This window comes from Oncorhynchus mykiss, chromosome 23, assembly GCF_013265735.2.
Source record: "Oncorhynchus mykiss isolate Arlee chromosome 23, USDA_OmykA_1.1, whole genome shotgun sequence".
NCBI lineage: Eukaryota > Metazoa > Chordata > Actinopteri > Salmoniformes > Salmonidae > Oncorhynchus > Oncorhynchus mykiss.
Window position 1 is genome coordinate 2,038,284 of NC_048587.1, and position 16,534 is coordinate 2,054,817.

General features: G+C 49.5%; 1 protein-coding gene across 9 annotated transcripts in view; it reads left to right on the plus strand.

The window, feature by feature from the left end:
* The window catches only part of LOC110512159 (probable JmjC domain-containing histone demethylation protein 2C), a 268,260-nt gene that overhangs the window by 103,531 nt on the left and 148,195 nt on the right, over positions 1 to 16,534 (plus strand). For all 9 annotated transcript variants that reach the window (XM_036959745.1, XM_036959751.1, XM_036959750.1 and 6 more), the window contains exon 3: positions 10,125 to 10,238. In XM_036959745.1, coding sequence (XP_036815640.1) covers positions 10,125 to 10,238 — 114 coding nt within the window. The remainder of the gene's footprint in view (positions 1 to 10,124; positions 10,239 to 16,534) is intronic.

The following is a 16,534-nucleotide window of genomic DNA, read 5'->3' on the forward strand; positions in this document are numbered from 1 at the left end:
TGGGAAACCAGGTTATATTACTGTGGGAAACCAGGTTATATTACAGGTTATAGTACTGTGGGAAACCAGATTATATTACTGTGGGAAACCCGATTATATTACTCTGGGAAACCAGGTTATATTACTGTGGGAAACCAGGTTATATTACTGTGGGAAACCAGGTTATATTACTGTGGGAAACCAGGTTATATTACTGTGGGAAACCAGGTTATACAGGGCTGTTTCTCTGTTATATTACTGTGGGAAACCAGGTTATATTACTGTGGGAAACCAGATTATATTACTGTGGGAAACCAGGTTATATCACTGTGGGAAACCAGGTTATATTACTGTGGGAAACCAGGTTATATTACTCTGGGAAACCAGGTTATATTACTGTAGGACACCAGGTTATATTACTGTGGGAAACCAGGTTATATTACTGTGGGAAACCAGGTTATATTACTGTGGGAAACCAGGTTATACAGGGCTGTTTCTCTGTTATATTACTGTGGGAAACCAGGTTATATTAGTGGGAAACCAGGTTATATTACTCTGGGAAACCAGGTTATATTACTGTGGGAAACCAGGTTATACTACTGTGGGAAACCAGGTTATATTACTGTGGGAAACCAGGTTATATTACTGTGGGAAACCAGGTTATATTACAGTGGGAAACCAGGTTATATTAGTGGGAAACCAGGTTATATTACTGTGGGAAACCAGGTTATATTACTGTGGGAAACCAGGTTATATTACTGTGGGAAACCAGGTTATATTACTGTGGGAAACCAGGTTATATTACTGTGGGAAACCAGGTTATATTACTGTGGGAAACCAGATTATATTACAGGTTATGTTACTGTGGGAAACCAGGTTATATTACTGTGGGAAACCAGGTTATATTACTGTGGGAAACCAGGTTATATTACTCTGGGAAACCAGGTTATATTACTGTGGGAAACCAGGTTATATTACTCTGGGAAACCAGGTTATATTACTCTGGGAAACCAGGTTATATTACTGTGGGAAACCAGGTTATATTACTGTGGGAAACCAGGTTATACTACTGTGGGAAACCAGGTTATACTACTGTGGGAAACCAGGTTATACTACTGTGGGAAACCAGGTTATATTACAGTGGGAAACCAGGTTATATTACTCTGGGAAACCAGGTTATATTACTGTGGGAAACCAGGTTATACTACTGTGGGAAACCAGGTTATACTACTGTGGGAAACCAGGTTATACTACTGTGGGAAACCAGGTTATATTACTATGGGAAACCAGGTTATATTACTGTGGGAAACCAGTTTATATTACTCTGGGAAACCAGTTTATATTACTCTGGGAAACCAGGTTATATTACTGTGGGAAACCAGGTTATATTACTGTGGGAAACCAGGTTATATTACTGTGGGAAACCAGGTTATACTACTGTGGGAAACCAGGTTATATTACTGTGGGAAACCAGGTTATATTACTGTGGGAAACCAGGTTATACTACTGTGGGAAACCAGGTTATACATTTCAAGACTAAAGGCTGGTAAATGTTATCTGGATGTGGTTCTTGAGTGTGGTGTGTCCCAGAGTGTGTGTGGTGTGTCCCAGAGTGTGTGTGGTGTGTCCCAGAGTGTGTGTGTGGTGTGTCCCAGAGTGTGTGTGTGGTGTGTCCCAGAGTGTGTGTGTGGTGTGTCCCAGAGTGTGTGTGTGGTGTGTCCCAGAGTGTGTGTGTGGTGTGTCCCAGAGTGTGTGTGTGGTGTGTCCCAGAGTGTGTGTGTGGTGTGTCCCAGAGTGTGTGTGTGGTGTGTCCCAGAGTGTGTGTGTGGTGTGTCCCAGAGTGTGTGTGTGGTGTGTCCCAGAGTGTGTGTGTGGTGTGTCCCAGAGTGTGTGTGTGGTGTGTCCCAGAGTGTGTGTGTGGTGTGTCCCAGAGTGTGTGTGTGGTGTGTCCCAGAGTGTGTGTGTGGTGTGTCCCAGAGTGTGTGTGTGGTGTGTCCCAGAGTGTGTGTGTGGTGTGTCCCAGAGTGTGTGTGTGTGGTGTGTCCCAGAGTGTGTGTGTGTGGTGTGTCCCAGAGTGTGTGTGTGTGGTGTGTCCCAGAGTGTGTGTGTGGTGTGTCCCAGAGTGTGTGTGTGGTGTGTCCCAGAGTGTGTGTGTGGTGTGTCCCAGAGTGTGTGTGTGGTGTGTCCCAGAGTGTGTGTGTGGTGTTTCCCAGAGTCTGTGTGTGTGGTGTGTCCCAGAGTGTGTGTGTGGTGTGTCCCAGAGTGTGTGTGTGTGGTGTGTCCCAGAGTGTGTGTGTGGTGTGTCCCAGAGTGTGTGTGTGTGGTGTGTCCCAGAGTGTGTGTTTGTGGTGTGTCCCAGAGTGTGTGTTTGTGGTGTGTCCCAGAGTGTGTGTTTGTGGTGTGTCCCAGAGTGTGTGTTTGTGGTGTGTCCCAGTGTGTGTGTGTGTGGTGTGTCCCAGTGTGTGTGTGTGTGGTGTGTCCCAGTGTGTGTGTGTGTGTGGGGTGTGTCCCAGTGTGTGTGTGTGTGGGGTGTGTCCCAGTGTGTGTGTGTGTGGGGTGTGTCCCAGTGTGTGTGTGTGTGGGGTGTGTCCCAGTGTGTGTGTGTGTGGGGTGTGTCCCAGTGTGTGTGTGTGTGGGGTGTGTCCCAGTGTGTGTGTGTGTGGGGTGTGTCCCAGAGTGTGTGTGTGGGGTGTGTCCCAGAGTGTGTGTGGGGTGTGTCCCAGAGTGTGTGTGGGGTGTGTCCCAGAGTGTGTGTGGGGTGTGTCCCAGAGTGTGTGTGGGGTGTGTCCCAGAGTGTGTGTGTGGGGTGTGTCCCAGAGTGTGTGTGGGGTGTGTCCCAGAGTGTGTGTGGGGTGTGTGTCCCAGAGTGTGTGTGTGGGGTGTATCCCAGAGTGTGTGGGGTGTGTCCCAGAGTGTGTGTGTGGGGTGTGTCCCAGAGTGTGTGCGGTGTGTCCCCCAGTGTGTGGGGTGTATCCCAGGGTGTGTGGGGTTTATCCCAGAGTGTGTGGGGTGTATCCCAGAGTGTGTGTGGTGTGTTCCCCAGTGTGTGTGGTGTGTCCCCCAGTGTGTGGGGTGTGTCCCAGAGTGATAATCTGCATAGTGGAGTCTTTTGTTTAGACATGTAGCTAGCTAGCTAAACAATGACCCATAATCCCAACTCATAACGTTACTACCCTGCATGAATCTGCAGGTAGCTAACCAACCAGGTTCAATGGTAGCTAGCTAACATTAGACTATAACTAGCAATGCAAATGGCTCTGAGATACAAATAATATTACTGCACAGATCATACATGTAGTGTTAGCTAGCTAACAGTACACTTTAACTTGAAATGACAATTACACACAATGGTCAGGTTTTCTGCCACTGTACTGTCTGTCTCTAGCTGTCTCTGTCTCTAGCTGTCTCTGTCTCTAGCTGTCTCTCTCTCTACCTGTCTCTCTCTACCTGTCTCTCTCTCTCTCGCTCTCTCGCTCTCTCTCTCTCTCGCTCTCGCTCTCTCTGGCTGTCTCTCTCTCTCTCTCGCTCTCGCTCTCTCGCTCTCTCTCGCTCTCTCTCGCTCTCTCTCTCTCTCTCTCTCTCGCTCTCTCTCTCTCTCTCTCTCGCTCTCTCTCTCTCTCTCTCTCGCTCTCTCTCTCTCTCTCTCTCGCTCTCTCTCTCTCTGGCTGTGTCTCGCTCTCTCTCTCTCTCGCTCGCTCTCTCTGGCTGTGGCTCTCTCTCTCTGGCTGTGTCTCGCTCTCTCTCTCTGGCTGTGTCTCGCTCTCTCTCTCTGGCTGTGTCTCGCTCTCTCTCTCTGGCTGTGTCTCGCTCTCTCTCTCTGGCTGTGTCTCGCTCTCTCTCTCTGGCTGTGTCTCGCTCTCTCTCTCTCTGGCTGTGTCTCGCTCTCTCTCTCTCTGGCTGTGTCTCGCTCTCTCTCTCTCTGGCTGTGTGTCGCTCTCTCTCTCTCTGGCTGTGTCTCGCTCTCTCTCTCTCTGGCTGTGTCTCGCTCTCTCTCTCTCTGGCTGTGTCTCGCTCTCTCTCTCTCTCTGGCTGTGTCTCGCTCTCTCTCTCTCTCTGGCTGTGTCTCGCTCTCTCTCTCTCTCTGGCTGTGTCTCGCTCTCTCTCTCTCTCTGGCTGTGTCTCGCTCTCTCTCTCTCTGGCTGTGTCTCGCTCTCTCTCTCTCTGGCTGTGTCTCGCTCTCTCTCTCTCTGGCTGTGTCTCGCTCGCTCTCTCTCTGGCTGTGTCTCGCTCTCTCTCTCTCTGGCTGTGTCTCGCTCTCTCTCTCTCTGGCTGTGTCTCGCTCTCTCTCTCTCTGGCTGTGTCTCGCTCTCTCTCTCTCTCTGGCTGTGTCTCGCTCTCTCTCTCTCTCTGGCTGTGTCTCGCTCTCTCTCTCTCTCTGGCTGTGTCTCGCTCTCTCTCTCTCTCTGGCTGTGTCTCGCTCTCTCTCTCTCTCTGGCTGTGTCTCGCTCTCTCTCTCTCTCTGGCTGTGTCTCGCTCTCTCTCTCTCTCTGGCTGTGTCTCGCTCTCTCTCTCTCTCTGGCTGTGTCTCGCTCTCTCTCTCTCTCTGGCTGTGTCTCGCTCTCTCTCTCTCTGGCTGTGTCTCGCTCTCTCTCTCTCTGGCTGTGTCTCGCGCTCTCTCTCTCTGGCTGTGTCTCGCTCTCTCTCTCTCTGGCTGTGTCTCGCTCTCTCTCTCTCTGGCTGTGTCTCGCTCTCTCTCTCTCTGGCTGTGTCTCGCTCTCTCTCTCTCTCTGGCTGTGTCTCGCTCTCTCTCTCTCTCTGGCTGTGTCTCGCTCTCTCTCTCTCTCTGGCTGTGTCTCGCTCTCTCTCTCTCTCTGGCTGTGTCTCGCTCTCTCTCTCTCTCTGGCTGTGTCTCGCTCTCTCTCTCTCTCTGGCTGTGTCTCGCTCTCTCTCTCTCTCTGGCTGTGTCTCGCTCTCTCTCTCTCTCTGGCTGTGTCTTGCTCTCTCTCTCTCTCTGGCTGTGTCTCGCTCTCTCTCTCTCTCTGGCTGTGTCTCGCTCTCTCTCTCTCTCTGGCTGTGTCTCGCTCTCTCAATTCAATTCAATTCAATTCAATTCAAGGGCTTTATTGGCATGGGAAACGTGTTAACATTGCCAAAGCAAGTGAGGTAGACAACATACAAAGTGAAAAACAACAAAAATTAACAGTAAACATTACACATACAGAGGTTTCAAAACAGTAAAGACATTACAAATGTCATATTATATATATATATATACAGTGTTTTAACAATGTACAAATGGTTAAAGGACACAAGATAAAATAAATAAGCATAAATATGGGTTGTATTTACAATGGTGTGTGTTCTTCACTGGTTGCCCTTTTCTCGTGGCAACAGGTCACAAATCTTGCTGCTGTGATGGCACACTGTGGAATTTCACCCAGTAGATATGGGAGTTTTTCAAATTTGGATTTGTTTTCGAATTCTTTGTGGATCTGTGTAATCTGAGGGAAATATGTCTCTCTAATATGGTCATACATTGGGCAGGAGGTTAGGAAGTGCAGCTCAGTTTCCACCTCATTTTGTGGGCAGTGAGCACATAGCCTGTCTTCTCTTGAGAGCCATGTCTGCCTACGGCGGCCTTTCTCAATAGCAAGGCTATGCTCACTGAGTCTGTACATAGTCAAAGCTTTCCTTAATTTTGGGTCAGTCACAGTGGTCAGGTATTCTGCCGCTGTGTACTCTCTGTTTAGGGCCAAATAGCATTCTAGTTTGCTCTGTTTTTTTGTTAATTCTTTCCAATGTGTCAAGTAATTATCTTTTTGTTTTCTCATGATTTGGTTGGGTCTAATTGTGCTGTTGTCCTGGGGCTCTGTAGGGTGTGTTTGTGTTTGTGAACAGAGCCCCAGGACCAGCTTGCTTAGGGGACTCTTCTCCAGGTTCATCTCTCTGTAGGTGATGGCTTTGTTATGGAAGGTTTGTGAATCACTTCCTTTTAGGTGGTTGTAGAATTTAACGGCTCTTTTCTGGATTTTGATAATTAGTGGGTATCGGCCTAATTCTGCTCTGCATGCATTATTTGGTGTTCTACGTTGTACACGGAGGATATTTTTGCAGAATTCTGCGTGCAGAGTCTCAATTTGGTGTTTGTCCCATTTTGTGAAGTCTTGGTTGGTGAGCGGACCCCAGACCTCACAACCATAAAGGGCAATGGGCTCTATGACTGATTCAAGTATTTTTAGCCAAATCCTAATTGGTATGTTGAAATTTATGTTTCTTTTGATGGCATAGAATGCCCTTCTTGCCTTGTCTCTCAGATCGTTCACAGCTTTGTGGAAGTTACCTGTGGCGCTGATGTTTAGGCCAAGGTATGTATAGTTTTTTGTGTGCTCTAGGGCAACAGTGTCTAGATTGAATTTGTATTTGTGGTCCTGGTGACTGGACCTTTTTTGGAACACCATTATTTTGGTCTTACTGAGATTTACTGTCAGGGCCCAGGTCTGACAGAATCTGTGCATAAGATCTAGGTGCTGCTGTAGGCCCTCCTTGGTTGGTGACAGAAGCACCAGATCATCGGCAAACAGCAGACATTTGACTTCGGATTCTAGCAGGGGGAGGCCGGGTGCTGCAGACTTTTCTAGTGCCCGCGCCAATTCGTTGATATATATGTTGAAGAGGGTGGGGCTTAAACTGCATCCCTGTCTAACCCCACGACCCTGTGTGAAGAAATGTGTGTGTTTTTTGCCAATTTTAACCGCACACTTGTTGTTTGTGTACATGGATTTTATAATGTCGTATGTTTTACCCCCAACACCACTTTCCATCAGTTTGTATAGCAGACCCTCATGCCAGATTGAGTCGAAGGCTTTTTTGAAATCAACAAAGCATGAGAAGACTTTGCCTTTGTTTTGGTTTGTTTGGTTGTCAATTAGGGTGTGCAGGGTGAATACATGGTCTGTTGTACGGTAATTTGGTAAAAAGCCAATTTGACATTTGCTCAGTACATTGTTTTCATTGAGGAAATGTACGAGTCTGCTGTTAATAATAATGCAGAGGATTTTCCCAAGGTTACTGTTGACACATATTCCACGGTAGTTATTGGGGTCAAATTTGTCTCCACTTTTGTGGATTGGGGTGATCAGTCCTTGGTTCCAAATATTGGGGAAGATGCCAGAGCTAAGTATGATGTTAAAGAGTTTTAGTATAGCCAATTGGAATTTGTTGTCTGTATATTTGATCATTTCATTGAGGATACCATCAACACCACAGGCCTTTTTGGGTTGGAGGGTTTTTATTTTGTCCTGTAACTCATTCAATGTAATTGGATAATCCAGTGGGTTCTGGTAGTCTTTAATAGATGATTCTAAGATCTGTATTTGATCATGTATATGTTTTTGCTCTTTATTCTTTGTTATAGAGCCAAAAAGATTGGAGAAGTGGTTTACCCATACATCTCCATTTTGGATAGATAATTCTTCTTGTTGTTGTTTGTTTAGTGTTTTCCAATTTTCCCAGAAGTGGTTAGAGTCTATGGATTCTTCAATTGCATTGAGCTGATTTCTGACATGCTGTTCCTTCTTTTTCCGTAGTGTATTTCTGTATTGTTTTAGTGATTCACCATAGTGAAGGCGTAGACTCAGGTTTTCCGGGTCTCTATGTTTTTGGTTGGACAGGTTTCTCAATTTCTTTCTTAGATTTTTGCATTCTTCATCAAACCATTTGTCATTATTGTTAATTTTCTTCGGTTTTCTATTTGAGATTTTTAGATTTGATAGGGAAGCTGAGAGGTCAAATATACTGTCTCTCTCTCTCTCTGGCTGTGTCTCGCTCTCTCTCTCTCTCTGGCTGTGTCTCGCTCTCTCTCTCTCTCTCTGGCTGTGTCTCGCTCTCTCTCTCTCTCTCTGGCTGTGTCTCGCTCTCTCTCTCTCTCTCTGGCTGTGTCTCGCTCTCTCTCTCTCTCTGGCTGTGTCTCGCTCTCTCTCTCTCTCTGGCTGTGTCTCGCTCTCTCTCTCTCTCTGGCTGTGTCTCGCTCTCTCTCTCTCTCTGGCTGTGTCTCGCTCTCTCTCTCTCTCTGGCTGTGTCTCGCTCTCTCTCTCTCTCTGGCTGTGTCTCGCTCTCTCTCTCTCTCTGGCTGTGTCTCGCTCTCGCTCTCTCTCGCTCTCTCTCTCTCGCTGTGTCTGGCTCTCTCTCTGTCTCTCTGTCTGTGTGAGTTTCTATATTTATCTGCCCTAGGACAGTCAGATGGAGCTCCTGCCTGCAGTGCAGTGTACCACAGGGTTGGTTGGACAGCAGCTGTAGCCTCGTTTCAACTCCTCCGATTAGGGACTGTTGACACACAACCCTGACTGTCTAACAAATGGCACCCTATTCCCTATGTAGTGCACTACATGGCACCCTATTCCCTGTGTAGTGCACTACATGGCACCCTACTCCCTGTGTAGTGCACTACATGGCACCCTATTCCCACGGCACCCCAGTCACCTACCAGACCGTGTTTACTCACTTAGTGACGGTCTGATGATACAAAAACTCTGTAATCTGGCCTGCCCTGTGCCCTGCCCTGTGCCCTGCCGTGTGCCCTGCCCTGAGCCCTGCTCTGTGCCCTGCTCTGAACTCTGTGCCCTGCCCTGTGCCCTGCTCTGAACTCTGTGCCCTGCTCTGAGCCCTGCCCTATGCCCTGCTCTGTGCCCTGCTCTGTGCCATGCCCTGTGCCCTGCCCTGTGCCCTGCTCTGAACTCTGTGCCATGCCCTGTGCCCTGCTCTGAACTCTGAGCCCTGCCCTGTGCCCTGCCCCGTGCCATGCTCTGTGCCCTGTGCCCTGCTCTGAACTCTGTGCCATGCCCTGTGCCCTGCTCTGAGCCCTGCTCTGTGCCCTGCTCTGAGCCCTGCAGAGCCCTGCTCTGACAGAATCCTCCCTACTCAGACTCACACCCAGGCCACGTGATGGTCTGTTCCCATACCCTGCTCTGACAGAATCCTCCCTACTCAGACTCACACCCAGGCCACGTCATGGTCTGTTCCTGTACCCTACTCTGACAGAATCCTCCCTACTCAGACTCACACCCAGGCCACGTGATGGTCTGTTCCTATACACTACTCTGACAGAATCCTCCCTACTCAGACTCACACCCAGGCCACGTGATGGTCTGTTCCCGTACCCTGCTCTGACAGAATCCTCCCTACTCAGACTCACACCCAGGCCACGTCATGGTCTGTTCCTGTACCCTGCTCTGACAGAATCCTCCCTACTCAGACTCACACCCAGGCCACGTGATGGTCTGTTCCTATACCCTGCTCTGACAGAATCCTCCCTACTCAGACTTGCACCCAGGCCACGTCATGGTCTGTTCCTGTACCCTGCTCTGACAGAATCCTCCCTACTCAGACTCACACCCAGGCCATGTGATGGTCTGTTCCTGTACTGTAGCTGTTGGAATGCATCTGAGTGGCTGTGTGCCTGTGTGACTGTGTGTGTTGCTGCAGCAGTGAGATGGAGTGAGATGGAAGATGAGAGAGTTGAGCCCTGCAGGGAGGCTGATAGACATTGACATCAGAGATGGGTGATCAGCGGGGGTGAAGAGAGGGAGAAGAGAGGAGGAAGAGGCACATCAGAGTGACAGGCTGCCTTTGAACTGTCTGATAGCAGCAGCTCTCTGCAGCAGTGTTCCTCTCTTTAGTTGTCTGTTTCTGTCTATGACTTCCATCATCATCATCATAATCATTATTATCATCATTACCATCATTATCAACATCATTATCAACATCATTATCAACATATTATTATTTATTATTATCATTATTAAAATCATCATTATCATTATTAAAATCATCATCATTATCATTATTAAAATCATCATCATAATCATTATTATCATCATTACCATCATTATCAACATCATTATCAACATATGATTATTTATTATTATCATTATTAAAATCACCATCATTATCATTATTAAAATCATCATCATTATTAAAATCATTATCATTATTATTATTATTCCTCCCTCCAAACAGTTGTTAATTGTGCAGACGTTTTCCCCTGACTAAATGTTTTAAATCTTAATGTTTCAGACCTTCAGTGCTGGTGAGATTCTGCCTGTTTTCCCTCCACCCTCTAGGAAACACGTGGGAATTATTTGTACAGATGAGAGTTGGAAAAGAGAAGACGTTGAAGGCTCTAACGGTTAGTGTTTTTGTTGTTTCAGACGTTCAGACCTCTGGTGGGGAAGGCTACTCTGGGTTCCATCACGGCTGTAGAGTTCTTCTCTGACAGACAACTGGACTTCCTGTCTGACCACGGAGCATACCAGCCCTACCAGGTCAGTGGACACACACCCGTACACACATGATTACATATCTGTGGTCACTGGCTCGTCGGTGACACGGTCAAATTAAAGTTCTGGTGATCCTCATTCCATTATGGTGTCATTTCCTGCTCCGCCAATCTGATATTATGGAGGAATTCTCCCAGGAGTCTCTGGAGAAAGACCTGTCTGTTTAGTTGGAGGAATTATCCTAGTTGTCTCTGGAGAAAGACCTGTCTGTTTAGTTGGAGGAATTCTCCTAGATGTCTCTGGAGAAAGACCTGTCTGTTTAGTTGGAGGAATTCTCCCAGTAGTCTCTGGAGAAAGACCTGTCTGTTTAGTTGGAGGAATTCTCCCAGGAGTCTCTGGAGAAAGACCTGTCTGTTTAGTTGGAGGAATTCTCCAAGGAGTCTCTGGAGAAAGACCTGTCTGTTTAGTTGGAGGAATTCTCCCAGGAGTCTCTGGAGAAAGACCTGTCTGTTTAGTTGGAGGAATTCTCCAAAGAGTCTCTGGAGAAAGACCTGTCTGTTTAGTTGGAGGAATTCTCCCAGGAGTCTCTGGAGAAAGACCCGTCTGTTTAGTTGGAGGAATTCTCCCAGGAGTCTCTGGAGAAAGACCCGTCTGTTTAGTTGGAGGAATTCTCCCAGGAGTCTCTGGAGAAAGACCTGTCTGTTTAGTTGGAGGAATTCTCCTAGTTGTCTCTGGAGAAAGACCTGTCTGTTTAGTTGGAGGAATTCTCCCAGGAGTCTCTGGAGAAAGACCTGTCTGTTTAGTTGGAGGAATTCTACTAGGAGTCTCTGGAAAAAGACCTGTCTGTTTAGTTGGAGGAATTCTCCTAGGAGTCTCTGGAGAAAGACCTGTCTGTTTAGTTGGAGGAATTCTCCCAGGAGTCTCTGGAGAAATACCTGTCTGTTTAGTTGGAGGAATTCTCCTAGTTGTCTCTGGAGAAAGACCTGTCTGTTTAGTTGGAGGAATTCTCCCAGGAGTCTCTGGAAAAAGACCTGTCTGTTTAGTTGCTCTTCTTTGACAGTGAAGATCAACGGTTGAATATCAGTGGGTCGGCCGTATCAGTTCAGTTGGTCGGCCGTATCAGTTCAGTTGGTCGGCCGTATCAGTTCAGTGGGTCGGCCGTATCAGTTCAGTTGGTCGGCCGTATCAGTTCAGTGGGTCGGCCGTATCAGTTCAGTGGGTCGGCCGTGTCAGTTCAGTGGGTCGGCCGTATCAGTTCAGTGGGTCGGCCGTATCAGTTCAGTGGGTCGGCCGTGTCAGTTCAGTGGGTCGGCCGTGTCAGTTCAGTTGGTCGGCCGTGTCAGTTCAGTGGGTCGGCCGTGTCAGTTCAGTGGGTCGGCCGTATCAGTTCAGTGGGTCGGCCGTGTCAGTTCAGTGGGTCGGCCGTGTCAGTTCAGTGGGTCGGCCGTGTCAGTTCAGTGGGTCGGCCGTATCAGTTCAGTGGGTCGGCCGTATCAGTTCAGTTGGTCGGCCGTATCAGTTCAGTGGGTCGGCCGTATCAGTTCAGTGGGTCGGCCGTATCAGTTCAGTGGGTCGGCCGTGTCAGTTCAGTGGGTCGGCCGTGTCAGTTCAGTGGGTCGGCCGTGTCAGTTCAGTGGGTCGGCCGTGTCAGTTCAGTGGGTCGGCCGTGTCAGTTCAGTGGGTCGGCCGTGTCAGTTCAGTGGGTCGGCCGTGTCAGTTCAGTGGGTCGGCCGTATCAGTTCAGTGGGTCGGCCGTATCAGTTCAGTGGGTCGGCCGTATCAGTTCAGTGGGTCGGCCGTATCAGTTCAGTGGGTCGGCCGTATCAGTTCAGTGGGTCGGCCGTATCAGTTCAGTGGGTCGGCCGTGTCAGTTCAGTGGGTCGGCCGTGTCAGTTCAGTGGGTCGGCCGTGTCAGTTCAGTGGGTCGGCCGTGTCAGTTCAGTGGGTCGGCCGTGTCAGTTCAGTGGGTCGGCCGTGTCAGTTCAGTGGGTCGGCCGTGTCAGTTCAGTGGGTCGGCCGTATCAGTTCAGTGGGTCGGCCGTATGAGTGGGTCGGCTGTATCAGTTCAGTGGGTCGGCTGTATCAGTTCAGTGGGTCGGCTGTATCAGTTCAGTGGGTCGGCTGGATCAGTTCAGTGGGTCGGCTGGATCAGTTCAGTGGGTCGGCTGGATCAGTTCAGTGGGTCGGCTGGATCAGTGGGTCGGCTGTATCAGTGTGTCGACTGTATCAGTTCAGTGGGTCGGCTGTATCAGTTCAGTGGGTCGGCTGTATCAGTGTGTTGACTGTATCAGTGGGTCGGCTGTATCAGTTCAGTGGGTCGGCTGTATGAGTGGGTCGGCTGGATCAGTTCAGTGGGTCGGCCGTGTCAGTTCAGTGGGTCGGCCGTGTCAGTTCAGTTGGTCGGCCGTGTCAGTTCAGTTGGTCGGCCGTGTCAGTTCAGTGGGTCGGCCGTATCAGTTCAGTGGGTCGGCCGTATCAGTTCAGTGGGTCGGCCGTATCAGTTCAGTGGGTCGGCCGTATCAGTTCAGTGGGTCGGCCGTATCAGTTCAGTGGGTCGGCCGTATCAGTTCAGTGGGTCGGCTGTATCAGTTCAGTGGGTCGGCTGTATCAGTGTGTCGACTGTATCAGTTCAGTGGGTCGGCTGTATCAGTGGGTCGACTGTATCAGTGGGTCGGCTGTATCAGTGGGTCGGCTGTATCAGTGGGTCGGCTGTATCAGTTCAGTGGGTCGGCTGTATCAGTTCAGTGGGTCGGCTGTATCAGTTCAGTGGGTCGGCTGTATCAGTTCAGTGGGTCGGCTGTATCAGTGGGTCGGCTGTATCAGTGGGTCGACTGTATCAGTGGGTCGGCTGTATCAGTGGGTCGGCTGTATCAGTTCAGTGGGTCGGTTGTATCAGTGGGTCGGCTGTATCAGTGGGTCGGCTGTATCAGTGGGTCGGCTGTATCAGTGGGTCGGCTGTATCAGTGGGTCGGCTGTATCAGTGGGTCGGCTGTATCAGTGGGTCGGCTGTATCAGTGGGTCGGCTGTATCAGTGGGTCGGCTGTATCAGTGTGTCGACTGTATCAGTTCAGTGGGTCGGCTGTATCAGTTCAGTGGGTCGGCTGTGTCAGTTCAGTGGGTCGGCTGTATCAGTGGGTCGGCTGTATCAGTGGGTCGGCTGTATCAGTGTGTTGACTGTATCAGTTCAGTGGGTCGGCTGTATCAGTTCAGTGGGTCGACTGTATCAGTGGGTCGGCTGTATCAGTGGGTCGGCTGTATCAGTGGGTCGGCTGTATCAGTTCAGTGGGTCGGCTGTATCAGTGGGTCGGCTGTATCAGTGGGTCGACTGTATCAGTGGGTCGGCTGTATCAGTGGGTCGGCTGTATCAGTGGGTCGGCTGTATCAGTTCAGTGGGTCGGCTGGATCAGTGGGTCGGCTGTATCAGTGGGTCGGCTGTATCAGTTCAGTGGGTCGGCTGTATCAGTGGGTCGGCTGTATCAGGATGCAGCTTTAATATGACTATTAAGGTGGATCATTAGTGTGTTTCAGAGACAGGACGGAGAGGAGGGGACAGTGTGTTTCAGTGACAGGAAGGAGAGGAGGGTCAGTGTGTTTCAGAGACAGGAAGGAGAGGAGGGTCAGTGTGTTTCAGAGACAGGAAGGAGAGGAGGGACAGTGTGTTTCAGAGACAGGAAGGAGAGGAGGGACAGTGTGCTTCAGCGACAGGAAGGAAAGGAGGGGACGGTGTGTTTCAGAGACAGGAAGGAGAGGAGGGACAGTGTGTTTCAGAGACAGGAAAGAGAGGAGGGGACGGTGTGTTTCAGAGACAGGAAGGAGAGGAGGGACCTTGTGTTGATGGGGGGTTGTTGTGAGAGGTTGAGGGGCTGGGGGTTGTTGTGAGAGGTTGAGGGGCTGGGGGTTGTTGTGAGAGGTTGAGGGGCTGGGGGTTGTTGTGAGAGGTTGAGGGGCTGGGGGTTGTTGTGAGAGGTTGAGGGGCTGGGGGTTGTTGTGAGAGGTTGAGGGGCTGGGGGTTGTTGTGAGAGGTTGAGGGGCTGGGGGTTGTTGTGAGAGGTTGAGGGGCTGGGGGTTGTTGTGAGAGGTTGAGGGGCTGGGGGTTGTTGTGAGAGGTTGAGGGGCTGGGGGTTGTTGTGAGAGGTTGAGGGGCTGGGGGTTGTTGTGAGAGGTTGAGGAGATGGGGGGTTGTTGTGAGGAGATGGGAGGTTGTTGTGAGGAGATGGGAGGTTGTTGTGAGGAGATGGGAGGTTGTTGTGAGGAGATGGGAGGTTGTTGTGAGGAGATGGGAGGTTGTTGTGAGGAGATGGGAGGTTGTTGTGAGGAGATGGGAGGTTGTTGTGAGGAGATGGGAGGTTGTTGTGAGGAGATGGGGGGTTGTTGTGAGAGGTTGGGGGGCTGGGGGTTGTTGTGAGAGGTTGAGGGACTGGGGGTTGTTGTGAGAGGTTGAGGGACTGGGTGTTGTTGTGAGAGGTTGAGGGACTGGGTGTTGTTGTGAGAGGTTGAGGGACTGGGTGTTGTTGTGAGAGGTTGAGGGACTGGGTGTTGTTGTGAGAGGTTGAGGGACTGGGGGTTGTTGTGAGAGGTTGAGGGGCTGGGGGTTGTTGTGAGAGGTTGAGGGGCTGGGGGTTGTTGTGAGAGGTTGAGGGGCTGGGGGTTGTTGTGAGAGGTAGAGGGGCTGGGGGTTGTTGTGAGAGGTAGAGGGGCTGGGGGTTGTTGTGAGAGGTAGAGGGGCTGGGGGTTGTTGTGAGAGGTAGAGGGGCTGGGGGTTGTTGTGAGAGGTTGAGGAACTATGCTGCTGAATGAGTCATTTCATAGATGAGAACACATTATAGTGACTCATATGTCCTGAATGCAGACCAGAGGACAGTTGGCTGCTTCCTTCTTTCTGTGTGTTGTTGATGCTGAGCCTCTTCAGTGGGTAGATAGATGCTACATCTCCCTCTCTCTCTTTCTCTCTCTCTCCCTCTCTCTATCTCTCTGTGTTTACAGGTCTTCAGTGGGTAGATAGATGCTACGTCTGTCTGTCTGTCTGTCTGTCTGTCTGTCTGTCTGTCTGTCTGTCTGTCTGTCTGTCTGTCTGTGTGTGTCTGTGTGTCTTGTTTGTTTGTTTGTTTGTTTGTTTACAGGTCTTCAGTGGGTAGATACACTGAACAAAAATATAAACTCAACATGTAAAGTGTTGGTCCTGTCATGACGTTGGGGGTAGGTTTATGACAGTCATGAATACCCCCCCCCCCCCCCCCCCCTTTCCTCTCTTTGCCCTACTGAGGATACATTTGAAAAACTCTTGGTTAACAGAGATTCTGGGAACATCAGAAGGTGGGGGGAAATGAACTATATTCTGGTAATCCGAACAATTGAACATATGCAGTGGTACTTAATGAATATGATGTCAGTTCGGTTGTCATCTGAGACATTCTCATCAATGATAAGATGACATAAACTCTACAGTGGAAAGTCTGCACATTGTAGTTATCGGATTCACATGGAATTGTTGTTCAATTTAAATGTTTGAATATGAAATTATTGGTGAAGAGATTAAATGTAATTTTAGCTTCCAAATGAGAGATTTGGGTTTTCATAAGGTAGGGAGGGCTCTGCTCAATCAGTGGCCCGCCCCTGTGAAGAAGCTGTTTAGGTCAGTGATCTCTGTTCTGATGTCCAGAAGCTGTTTAGGTCAGTGATCTCTGTTCGGATTTCCAGAAGCTGTTTAGGTCAGTGATCTCTGTTCTGATGTCCAGAAGCTGTTTAGGTCAGTGATCTCTGTTCTGATGTCCAGAAGCTGTTTAGGTCAGTGATCTCTGTTCTGATGTCCAGAAGCTGTTTAGGTCAGTGATCTCTGTCCTGATGTCCAGAAGCTGTTTAGGTCAGTGATCTCTGTCCTCAGATATGTGTCTCAGAGGACAGTATAACATCTAGTATCTACTGCAGAGTCATCTCATATGTGTCTCAGAGGACAGTATAACATCTAGAATCCACTGTAGAGTCATCTCAGATATGTGTCTCAGAGGACTTGGCCCATGTTTGGAGGAATATGTGATGCCACAGTAGAATCGCTCACGGTGACAGAGCAGTGACTGGTGAGGAACACCTCTGATCAGTCACGTAAGTTACCACAGTCTTACTAACATCCTGCTCTGACCGGTTGCTAGTGAAAGTCCGTCTGGTACGGATTCTACTGTTTTTACACGAGGATATGTGGAGGTCTGTAGGGCAGGGTGGAGGAGAACAGGAGGATATGTGGAGGTCTGTAGGGTGGAGGAGAACAGGAGGATATGTGGAGGTCTGTAGGGTAGAGGAGAACAGGAGGATATGTGGAGGTCTGTAGGGTGGAGGAGAACAGGAGG